Source organism: Pocillopora damicornis, chromosome 13 (genome assembly GCF_964200805.1).
Source record: "Pocillopora damicornis chromosome 13, jaPocDami1.2, whole genome shotgun sequence".
NCBI classification, from domain to species: domain Eukaryota; kingdom Metazoa; phylum Cnidaria; class Anthozoa; order Scleractinia; family Pocilloporidae; genus Pocillopora; species Pocillopora damicornis.
Genome location: NC_142682.1, coordinates 3,061,859 through 3,073,904, shown reverse-complemented (window position 1 = coordinate 3,073,904; position 12,046 = coordinate 3,061,859). Strand labels below are relative to the sequence as shown.

Genomic DNA, 12,046 nt, shown 5'->3' with positions numbered 1-12,046 from the left:
AAATCTAGTCCCCTGTCAAGATTAGCGGACCCAGTACATGAGGCTTACAGAAAAATATGATCGAGTATAAAATCCACTGAATTTCGGCTGCATACGAATGAGCTTGTCAACATAACTCTGTTAATGCAATGAACTTGATAGCGCCAAGAAGAGAGTGTGCAGATGACTTTGCTGAGACTTTGGCGAAGATCAGTGGATCCAGATTTAGTAAAGGCTTTTCCGCAGCTGTGTCTTAGGATGTCACACAATGCTCCCCTCAAAACAAGCCACTGATGAAAACTAATTCTTTTGAGGGAGTGTTGCATGATATCCAATGCCCTGCATGTAGAGTCGCCTTTCCCTTCAGCTCTTCCCAATATTCGTATTGAAGGTAACTCTATACACACCAGACATTCTGCAAAGGAGACTACGTTAAGCTGCCGTGAAAGCATACAGCTTTCACACACTACTAATCTAGGATTGCTGATGAGCCATGCCACATAAAGATCACAGATTCACTTCGCTTCACATAATTAAAAGAAAAAAAAGGTACAAAAGTCACCGAGTGTCCTTCATTTAATGTTGTCATAACACGAAACAATTACTGATGTTGTTCACCTGAATATATTACACACAAGTAAAACGAGTAACAAATCTACACAAAAAGCTGAATGCACATATTTCTTCCAATAGGCAAGCATAAGGTTTACAGCTTCATACAATCCGATATCCACCATGCCACCTTGAATGGAGTTGTGCTACCAATTGCCTAGTGGGAAAGTTTTTTCTTAAAACCCAAAGATTAGATACTAAAACTACACTTAAGTAGCTATAACTGAAATGGTTATGTTTTTCTGGTTTAAAATATTAAATGTAACTGTTACCTCTTACTTTGCTAAATACATACAGTACAACCACACTGACTCAAACTCCTGAGGGAAACAGAAAATATTTCAAACTGTTCAAGCCAGAGGGGATTTGATTTTTTTCTGGTTAATTTTAAATTATCCAGTTAATAAGTAATTAGGAATCGTGTTTTTATCATTATTGCACAATTAAAAGTCATTTTGAAATGTTTAGTTTGTTTTATAAGAGCTTTTTTATAAGAATGTTAGGTTAGAGAAGTTTAGCCAGATGTATTACAGTTTGGGAGGTTTGAGCATAGGGAAAGTAAAATTAGTTCAAGTTAACCAAAGTTTAGTTAGTTGAGAGTAAATGACTGAAAACTGGGGTCAAATATAGGCAAAAACAAAATTTTGTTTCAGTTCATCTACTTCAAGTTAGCATGGTTCTACTGTATTTAAGATCGCAAAGGGCTAACAGACTTATGGCACCTATACACAACTAAATAACACTTTAATTAGGTAAGTCTAAAGACACTCAAACTTAAGAACTGCTCTCTACTAACAGTGTACAGTTCACCTCAACATGATATTTTGGAGGTGTGATTTGCATAAAAATGTAAGCAGGCTCTCAGAAAATGGGGCACTTCTAAGTTTTTTAATGAAGGTTGCTACAAAGCATGAGTCCCCTTTAGGCACAAGTCAGTTGTACCTGCTAAGTATAACACACTGTTGACATAACATTATCAAGAGGAAACAACATATTAAGAATGACACCATATGTTGTCAGCAAAAATTATATGATCTTAATACCTCGAAGTTCAACAGTTTTACACACGTAATATTGCTCAGTAAAATTTAATTTCTGAATGTTGAATCTTCCCTTAACTCTGCAATAAATTACACCCTACATGACAAAAAATCAGCAGGTAATACTTGACCTAAGTACTTAAAATTGTTAAGTTAAAAAATGCCCCTTCACAAAGACAATGATATTAACAATAATTTACAAACAAATGAAAAGAAATGAGTGCCTAGGGGGTAATTTTTACCTTGGGTGAAAAAAAATTCCTCGCTGAAAGTAACTTGAGAAACATGCTGTAACCCTTTCACTCCCACAAGTGACCAAGACAGAATTTCTCCTTACAATATCAATACAATATCAAGCAGGCAGGTGATGAGAATAGAGAAGAATATCAATCATGGGATTATTAGTTGATCCAATACCAAATTCTCTAAACTAACATCATAAGAATTGTATGGCAGATAGTAAGGAGAATTACTAATCAGATCTTGGGAGTGAAAGGGATAAGAAATTGAGAAGATGAGAAGAAAACATACAGTACTTAAATACTTACACTTAACTTAAAAGATAGGAGCTGTTGTGACAAAAATTGCATGAGAAGAGAAGTGTTTCTTTTAAAGAAATGCCTTGTTTCCTTAACAATGACCATGAATTTCAATTTTACAGTTTTGATTTAACCATGAATCGGGCATTGGAACACTGAGTACACTGGACTAATGGTAACAAAATAAGAATGAAGATAAAAAATAATGTGTCTTAAATGAATAGAAAATTAACCAAAAGAGATGTGAGAAACTCCACCAGGAGGAGCATGCACTTTCACTGATGTATGAGCTGGTTCATCTTGGCCGCGTCCTGCAATGATGTCACTGCCTTTCCTTGGTGGGGGAGGTTTGGCTGGTTCTGTAGGCCCCTTAAAAAGTGAAGATTTTTGCCGTGCCTCCTGGTGAGGATTCACTGAGTGAGGCTTTCGAGGCTCAGGCTCAAAAGGTTGAGCCACTGGTGCAGGTTGGCTTGACTCACCAAACACACTGGAATGTTGCCTTCTTTGTTGACTTTGCTTATGGTGAGCAGCTGCTGTGTCAGGAGCAGGAGCAGGACCATCTGATGCAAAGACATTGGATTTGTTTCGAGCTGCTTGGCAGGCATTTACCTCCTTCTTAGGAGCAGGTGGTTCAGGTGCATCACCACCAAACAAACTGATGGACGTTTTCCCACCAGGAGGTGCAAGAACTCTGTTGTAAGAATAATAAAATAAACCTTATTGATTTATTTGATTGCACATAACTTACAGTATTACAATGAATTGCTTAGTAACCAATCTGTATTGTGATTAAAGTTTAAATACAAAATCCAATTGATTTTAAATTTCCAAATGTCAATTTGTGTGTGCCCACTAACTTCTGGCAATATTTCACACTAGGTTCTCTCCAAGGTCTGGGTGAATGAAATAACTGCAAACTTTCTGCCTCATTTTTTATCTAATCACTACTTCATATGGACTGATTCATTTTACTTAATTTTCAAAACAATTATCAAGGCTGTGCTCTGAGAAAAATACAAGGGAGCCCAGAGCTCTGAAATGGTGGAATCCAGGGTGCCAAGCTTATGCTTTTTTAAAGAAAAAGCAAAAAAAAAAAAGAATCTCTAGTCACCCAAGAGCAAAATCAGGTACTAGGGACCACAGAGCATTGCCAGAGCACAGCCCCGATTACTTCTACCCAACAGGAAATACTCTCTTGTATTCTAAAATGTAATTGTTCACAAAATCATGTTTAGTGAAGCAAAAATTGTCTCATTAATTTTCAGTTTCACCGAGCTAATTTGTAGAGCATTTCTGACCGACCTTTAGAGAACATGAAAAACCATATCTATGTGATGCAGGCAAAAGGGAGGTTTGAAACACCAAATATTTTGAAAGTTATATACAAAATAAAAATATAATCAGCAATGAAAAAAAAACAAAACAAAACAAACTTAAGCAAAACTGAAAATGTTGGGTTAGCAAATTCCTGAGGAGCCTGCAGAAGTCTCCCATGAGATCTTATAAACAAAAGTTTGAAAACCACAAAGGTCAAGAAAAGCCTGCTTATCCTGTGACTACTCTTAAAATAGGTGACACTGTTAGAGAACATTACACAGCCAAGCACTTCTAAAAGCCGTGAAAATTGAAATTTCACACCTCATGATCAAAAATTGGTTTAAAATAAAAGAACAGTGATAAATACTTGACACCTACATGTTTGAAAACAGAATTTCCATTACTTTGCTATCACCATTCATCTAACAGTAGTTTAAAATAGTGCATAGTATCCCTCATCAATCTAACCTAATTGCAAATGAAGATATTTTGCCCAATATGTTGTGATAATTATTCATATAGTGACTGCCTTTTACGAGGCTTTTAAAGTACCTATCAAGTTAACTTTGATTGTAAATAACTTGTAAATCCACTGACAATATCAAACATAATATTGAAACTTGAACTCAAGAGCGAATTTCCTAGATAAAACACAATCAAGAAACAATATCAGAAGACCCCTCTAGATCAACATAATTAGGGGGTCAGACACTATTTTGAGCTGACCCGCTCATCAGACTATGGAAACGACACAGCAATAACATCATTTTTGATGAACAGCATGATTTTAAGAAAACAGCACTATTGCTACAGCAATTGTGAAGTAAGAAACACTGCTAACTTATAGAGTAATACCAATGAAACAATGCTATGTTTGCAGTAGAAATTGATTGTGTTTACCTCATTGTCAGTTTCATTAAAAGTTGGATGTTTCATGGGCGATGAAATGTGAACATTTACTTTTTGTAATTAAGGAGTTGAAAGATTTTATTTGCAGAGTAAACAGGATAGGGATTAATCTTTTAGTATGCCCTTCTCATTTTCCTTTCAAATAAGTATTCAGTGTTTTTACGTGATGTTATGAAAAGGCCAAACTCTATATGACATAACCTTAACAGGTATACAACACTCCATTGTGTTATTTTTATTGAAACGAACAGCAACGAATTTGCATTTGCTTATGGTGGAAGAAACTTGATTATCATAAATTGATATAGCGTGATTAAAGCGAATCAAGGAAACTATTCGGTGATATCGTGTTTCACTGAAGGTTTTGGATAGTCCACCGAGTTAAAGCTTTCAAATTTTTCGGATCTTGAGAAGGCAACATCGTGAAAGACGTCTACTGATAAGCAGATGAATGTCTTCAAATGCCATCCATTTTAATTCAAATTTACTATTCAATGGCAACTTTCGCTTTCATCACCTTTACGCTTGATTGTAAGAGATGTTTGCCTTGTACAAATCATAATCCGAACGATCTTAGCCCATAAATTTATTTAAACCTAACAGCTTTTTGCAGCGACAGATAACACAATTACTGACTATATTTCAGCGTGATGCCAAGCAAAACTTGTGAGATGTCAAAATTTACCTTCGAGGCTTTTAATAATTTATGGCTTCGTGGATCGGCCTTTCAAATACACGCGGTAAAAAAAAATGCTTTCTATATTGCAGGCGTTCAAAAGGAAAAAAGGAGAACACACGAAGACGATAGAGTTTCCTTCAACCATACCTAAATGGGGCGTACTGTTTTACTTCGAAGAATCAAACAGATCTATTTTTCCAGCGGCAGAATAAATCGCTCTATTCAAGTTGTATTATGAAGAAACAGCATGTACGCAAAGAAAACGCGGCAAGGTTTTCCGTATAAATACATCTACTTAATCCAAAATTTGAAGCATCCACGAGCTGAATGTGTATTTAAGATATATTTTGAGTGTTTTATCGAGCTAGCAAGAGCCACACAATCTCAGAATTCAACGCTTCTTAAGAGTTCTTCGTCACAATGACAAATTGAATTTACATAAACTACACACCAAATGTACCCGAGCGAGAAATCGAACAAGCAAAGGAAAAAGTAAACATACTTTGACAATTAATACTCCTTCAAACTAATATCAAAACATTAACAATGTCTGGTAAATAAAAAGAACCTTTGCTTGAATCTGTTAAACAGAGAGAAGACAATACACAAAGGTCAAAACAAGCAAAAAGGACATTTCGTACGCGGAGAAGAACAGGTCTGCTTCGTAGAAAACCGTTTGAAAAAGCTGAAGACAACTTACTTCGTGGATATATTGGTCGTGTCCGTTATTCCGACTGTGTTATCGCAGCTCGCCATGGTTAGTTTGGTCACACTTCTGAGCTTTGGCGCTCTCCGGTAAAGCCGTTTGAAAACTCCCTCCTAAATTCAACTGCGCTTCGGCCGGCGATACAAAATTTATGACAGGAAGTAACGATAATCAAAACAAAAAGTTCCCGGATGTACACAATCCAACTAAAAATTTTCAAATGGTTCTCCTTTCCTCCTCTGCTCTGATTGGTTTACTGGGAATATTGCCGCTGTCTGATTGGCTTCTCGTAACGAGATTGAATTTTGTCTCACCGCATGGTCGGCAGGGTTTCTTTATGCGGCGGGATTTATGGTAAAGTGTTCAAATTTTATTTTGCTTCCAGTTTCAACTCTCACTCTCCACATTTGCTTCGTTTTTGCGCTTAATTTGAAGTCTCAAAAGTTGAATATGGGAGCTGAGTGTGGTCTTCAAACAAAACAACAGCTCAACGAGTGTATTTTGCGCTGCCCTTGGTCGGAATACCCGCTTCCTTCAGTACACAGAGCTTGTCGAGATGGCGATATTCTTAGTTTGACCTATTTGACCATCCAAGGAGATAGGTTAGCAGTTTTTCACTCAATTAATGCTCAGGATCAATTTCTTATGTGGACACCTATACACTGGGCAGCTTATTTTGGAAAGGTGAGCTTCAAAATTAAGGATAGTTCACCCTGAATTTTTCAAACACCTTTGAGACACATTTTCCGTAATTTATTCCAGATCGAAAAGTCAGTCCGTTTCACTTTCTAGTCTCCAAAAGAATAACTGATTGGTCATTCTACAGTGATTAGAAGTTTTTTTTTTTGTATCCTACTCTTACTTTTGTCTAAGCTGGGCTGGTAACATCAAGAAAGCTGTGCTGTTTCTAATAAGTGAACTCTCAAGAGTTCTTATTGCAATATCGTCCACATGATCTCCAGTGTCGGTTGCTAATAACTAACCCCAAATACAAGCAAGGTAGCAACAACATTGATCATTTTCTATACATTTCCGCTTTACTGTTAACACTGAGATACAGTTCAGACGCTAGAGTGTCTTCGTTCTCATCTTTGTGCTCAATATATCGAGAGTTTGTCTGTCGTGACTTTTTATTGGTATATTACTGCTTTTGTGAAAAACACACTTCAGCCATTTACGTAATCTCCAAACACTTCCCTTTCATAGCACCGCGATGTGATGAAATTTACGGCGCATTCACCTTGTGAAAAGAGAGGAAGAATTAAAAAATTTTCGCCAAACGAATTTCCGTGTAGTTTACAGACTAATATATACGTGATGACATCCTTTTGAATGAAATCTCGGTTGCCGTGATGTTGATCATTAGTTCGAAATGTTTTAGTTAGGTACCAACGCAGTTAACTTTGAAAAGTTACTAAATTTGGACACTGGGTAATACTAAGTTTGTCTCTAGAGAATTCAATTCTTGGATAGAGTCAAATGTGATTATCACAAAAATTTTGAAAACTATAGGAATTTTGTTGTTCAATTTGTCTCTAGTCAAAACAGGAAACTCTTCAGAATGAGGCCTGGAGCTTTCTTTACAAAACTTTTCTACTGTAGGACAGTTTTACCCGTTTCTGTAGTCTGACCATGAAACGTGAAAATAACCCTCGATTTTTCTAAAGATACTTACTGTTTTTGAATTGGTTTCATATTTTAACAGACAAAGATTTAGATCACTTATGCATGTATTACATGAATGAATAACGCTTTAAAGGACTTACAAAAATGTAAATTGTCTACAGTTTTGTTATTTGAGGCAGAAATTTTGAACTGCAAGTTAATTCTAAGTTAGTTACCCAGTGTTTGACTTCGTTTTTTCGTTTTTCAATAAACACTGAAGAAAGTTTAAACACTTCTCGTTGTACATCATTGTTATCCACTATGGCAGTTATTGACTCATTCTCCATTCACCACCATATTATTTCTTGGGACAGACAATTGTTCATGGATAAAATATATGTTTAAGAATTGTCTATGGAGTCATAATAATAATTTTCTGCAGTTTTTGGGTGTTACAGTTGTTAACAAAGTTTTTTGTTCTGTTGCTGAGTGTTGTTAACTGTTATGGTAGATCTAACCTTAACTTTGAAATAAGGAATTCATTGTCAATCAGTAATTAGAATTGATCAGGACTTAAGGGCTAGTCCAGTGTCTCTTTGATTATTTCTTAAAAACAGATGGACATTTCTGAATCAAACATAAGTCACTAGAATTTAGGAAGTCATCATCAACTTAATTAGCTCTTGATTGTGGAACAAAATCTCCAAGTTAGTGCCTTAAGAAATGAATAGAAAACATTTTTGGAGAATATGCATACTGATGTAAAGGTGTAAAGGGTTACTACCAGGGTGATATCTTTGTAAGTTTGTTGATTTACAGTAAAAAGTTACTTTAAAGCAACATAAGAAAAGTTGGCAAATTTTCTATGTCAAAACCCTTGACTTCTACTATCCTCAGGCGATATGGTTATACTGATGGCCTTTACTCAGGAGATGAAAAAAAGAGAAAAAGCAGTTTGGTCAAAAGGCTGACAAAATTCTCGAATTTCTAATCACAAAAATGTGTATGACTCAACCAATAGTTAAATAAAAGATTTCTATATTTAGGTTGAATGTGTGAAGCGCCTTGTTGAGTGTGGATTAAACATTGATATAACTGAAGGGAGATTTGAACAGTCTGCAGCTCACCTTGCAGCCTTTGCTGGTCATGTGGATGTACTCCAATGGCTGCTGGAAAATGGGTCTTCTGGACAGAAGCAGGTAAGATTATTTATTGAAATTTCCTTCTATATTCTGCCTATTGAACTTCATTTTCACCCTGAAGCAAGTTATTGGATTCCTAACTTCACTGATTTCAATGCTGTAGGATAGTCTTGGAGATACTGCAGTGCACAAGGCTGCTCGCTGTGGAAGCATTCAATGTTTGAGGTTGTTACAGGAATTTGGAACTCCCTTAAGGTATTCAAAACAATACAACAATTTAACTTGACTTTCAAACTTCTGAAGTGTATTATTTGAGTAAGTCACCCCTTCACCTCTTCACCCATTGAACTCTTATTCTTTTTGGTGTCTATAGTTGTCAAGATATTACTTGACTTCCTGTTCTATTCTTATCACCTTTCTGCTGAGGAATGTACTTTAATTGTAGATCAATTTACTTGTTAATCACACCTCTGAGCTTAAAGGTACAGTATGAGACAGTGTTCTTTGAAAAGGGATCGTAACCAACCTCTGTTGTCTTTCAGTACTTTCAACTTGTACCGGCAAACACCCTGTGACCTTGCTTCCTCACTTGGCTATGAACAAAGTGTTCAGTTCTTGAGAAATCACAGCTGTGCTACAGGTGAATATTTTCTTAGCCGGTCATACCTTAGTGATAATGATCTGTTAGTCACAATCTATATAGGAGAGCAAGCACAGTTTTTGCTAGATTTTTAAATTCCATATGTACAGAGCACTCCTTGGGTAAGGCCAATTGTAGACCAGAGATACTTTCTTGTAATTTGAAATACATGTAGTTTTTTTGGGAATCATTTTTTTTTGCCAAAAATTGTTACCTCAGTTTTCAATTAATGGTGTATCTTTAAAGTTTTTATTAATGGTAGGTTTGTATATATAACAACATTTTTGCCCATTTATTTCTTCATGAATGGTGAATTATCTTACTTAAATTCCAGTGTCAAGCCAGAGAAAAAGTAAAAGATTACTTGATGATGAAGACTACACAGAGCAAGCAAAAAGACCCAGGAATGGTGGGTATTGCCTCGCAGGACTATCCCTATTCTAAAAAGACTTTGTTGGGTGAGTTAGCTATTTTCTGAGATCTTAAGGCTTACCTTTTTTTACACCTGTCAGTATGCATATTCTCCATACTGTTCTCTATACATTTCCCAACATGCTGAGAAGGAGAATTTGTTCAACAATCAATGGTGATCAATTCCTTCATTTTCATAACCATTAATGTTTGATTCAGGCTTGGTATTCTAAAGAGAAATTGTAAGCCTAGGGATCAAAGAATTAGGAAAAAAAAACATGTTACTGCTTTATGACATTTTAACAAGTGTTATTTTAATGTCAATTGTAGGTGTTGTGGAATATTTCGATCATCTTGAGGAACTTGGTCCAAATGCTGTAAATCACAATCTGCACATTTCAAATGATGAAAATCAATGGATAGACAGTACAAATAGTTTTCAGAATGGGCATGTAAATGATGAACATTTCAAAAGCACAAGTTACAGCAGTTGTCTCTCTGCTAAGAACAGTGATGTTGACATGCATAGTGATGAAGTTCAAGAAACTAATGCAATCGAAACAAATTCTAGCGATCTTTATTTAAACCAGCCTGTTAGATGTTTAAGTCTGTGCAGTCACATGCAGTAACCAGCTTATGCTGTCTATAAATTTATCCATTTGTAAATAGAGGTCAACTCAGAAACTCTTAAGATAAATGAAGAAATTCCCATATGGTAATGTTCACACAACTTTGGCCACTGCATATGTATTTATTTAGCTGTAAAGCCATTTTACCTTTGCATTAAATGTTGCTTCAATGTGTTACAAGTTACCTTCAGTGTATATACATCATCATCATCCAGTACATAGTTGTAACATTCTGCTTTGTCTGCAATTAAAAGGATCAAGGTACATGAACTGATATCAAAAAATTTTGAAAAGTTGACATTTCAATCATTGGCACATCTTTGAAACAAATTTGCTCTGATCCAGGGCAAATGTATGGTTGGAGTTTGTCTATCAGACTTTTGACTTAGGCTGATGCAAGAATACAGTGACCAGCTTAACAACATTTGCTATGGCAGTTTATCAACCTTAAACAATCTTTTTCATGTCAACACAGCAAAATACTTTCTTTAGAAACTAATAGCCTTGTTGGATTACATTGTTTGCATACATTTTCAGTCCAGTGCACATAATGTCATGTGGCAACTTGGCAATTGACCACTGAAAAAATGTTCCTTAATTTAAAGTTGACTGTCAACTTAAGTGTGGCAACTCTGTTCCTTTTTTATTTTTTAAACATACTCTTATGAATTTAATTGCATTTACTGTGCTTGAAAAAAATGTTCTAAATCTTTCAATTTTGTAATATAACAACTTAATGCAATATTCTATCTACATGAAATTATTAACACCTAAGGGAAAGGTTCTCAAAATGTATTTGATAATTGTAAATTTCTAGTAAAATAAACTGAAATTCTTCTGGTTGTAACTGGTGTGTCAGATTATAGAAAACACTTCGATAAAACTTTACTGGCTGGAGGATGCTAATTGTAATCAAAGTTTCTAATTTGGGATAGAGTAAAAAAATTATACCTTGAGCCTGGTTATCCCAGATTTTTGCTACAAATGAAGACTGAGATTGTTAGCTACAAGTCCAGAAAGTTGGAAATGTTTATACTTTTTTGATGCGTACCAGATTTTTGTGATGATTGGCGATCGTTCACCGTATATAAAAACTTCACTTTTCATAGTATGGGAAGTTGGCAAACAAGGAACAATTTTTGGAAATGCAAATTTAGCAAATATTAAAAAATATATTTTGTATAATATTATTGGAACTCTACAGGCTGCATACTTATTACCCCCCTCCCCCTTTCTAATTTCAAAATTTATGTTCCTATGAGATGAACGACCAAAAGGCAAAGTTTTACAAAAATATATTTGCAGGTTCTATTTCAGAGGATTGACCTTAAGTGATTTAATAAAATTGGACTAGTTCTGTCTAAGACCCAGAGTTGTGATAATCTTTCTTTTCTCTTAGATATTTATTGGTTCAGTGATGATAATTAATAAAAAAGAATCAGTTTGTTCTAAGAAAAAAATAAACTATTTTATCTGAGCGCTTTGATATATATTAAATTATGCCCACCTGTACCTACCCAGTCTTAAAATAGTGTAATTAAAAGAAGCACACTATTGAAAGTAGAGATTAATTTACTATGATATGTAACTAAGAAACTGCATTTTTGCAATACTGATGGAATCCTGTTCTTTTCGGACTACCCTAATGCACTCTATTGCAGACATGGTGGCCTTATAGCCAGAACGCTGTTCTCTGGGTGGCGAGATCCTATTTCAAAGCATGGCCAAGATTATTGTTTATTATTTGACTTCCCTTTGACTTTACTAACTTTGTTTTTTTCTTTTCTGTTCAACTGGAAGATTTTTCATCTGAGTCACCAAATGTCACTGTTGCCACA

The 12,046-nt window shown here is 35.3% G+C and overlaps 2 protein-coding genes across 2 annotated transcripts; one reads left to right on the top strand and one right to left on the bottom strand.

The window, feature by feature from the left end:
- Window positions 1-542: 542 nt before the first annotated feature.
- Window positions 543-5,918, bottom strand: LOC113686449 (uncharacterized). Its single transcript, XM_027204069.2, has 2 exons — window positions 5,776-5,918; window positions 543-2,861 (listed from the first exon to the last, which is right to left on the bottom strand). The coding sequence occupies exons 1-2, from the start codon at window positions 5,829-5,831 to the stop codon at window positions 2,399-2,401; spliced, it is 519 nt and encodes a 172-aa protein (XP_027059870.2). The 5' UTR covers window positions 5,832-5,918; the 3' UTR covers window positions 543-2,398.
- Window positions 5,919-5,965: 47 nt separating this feature from the next.
- On the top strand, window positions 5,966-11,055 carry LOC113686448 (uncharacterized). Its single transcript, XM_027204068.2, has 6 exons — window positions 5,966-6,465; window positions 8,433-8,585; window positions 8,692-8,783; window positions 9,071-9,168; window positions 9,503-9,577; window positions 9,910-11,055. Exons 1-6 carry the CDS (start codon window positions 6,133-6,135, stop codon window positions 10,206-10,208), a joined length of 1,050 nt encoding a protein of 349 aa, XP_027059869.2. The 5' UTR covers window positions 5,966-6,132; the 3' UTR covers window positions 10,209-11,055.
- Window positions 11,056-12,046: the final 991 nt, after the last annotated feature.

Excerpts from the sequence above, each read along its gene's own strand:
- LOC113686449 (XM_027204069.2), bottom strand. The coding sequence starts at position 5,831 with ATGGCGAGCTGCGATAACACAGTCGGAATAACGGACACGACCAATATA. Across the intron at positions 2,862-5,775 it reads ACGACCAATATATCCACGAA|AGTTCTTGCACCTCCTGGTG; the intron begins GTAAGTTGTCTT and ends TTCTTACAACAG.
- LOC113686448 (XM_027204068.2), top strand. The coding sequence starts at position 6,133 with ATGGTAAAGTGTTCAAATTTTATTTTGCTTCCAGTTTCAACTCTCACT. Across the intron at positions 6,466-8,432 it reads GGGCAGCTTATTTTGGAAAG|GTTGAATGTGTGAAGCGCCT; the intron begins GTGAGCTTCAAA and ends TTCTATATTTAG. Across the intron at positions 9,169-9,502 it reads AAATCACAGCTGTGCTACAG|TGTCAAGCCAGAGAAAAAGT; the intron begins GTGAATATTTTC and ends CTTAAATTCCAG.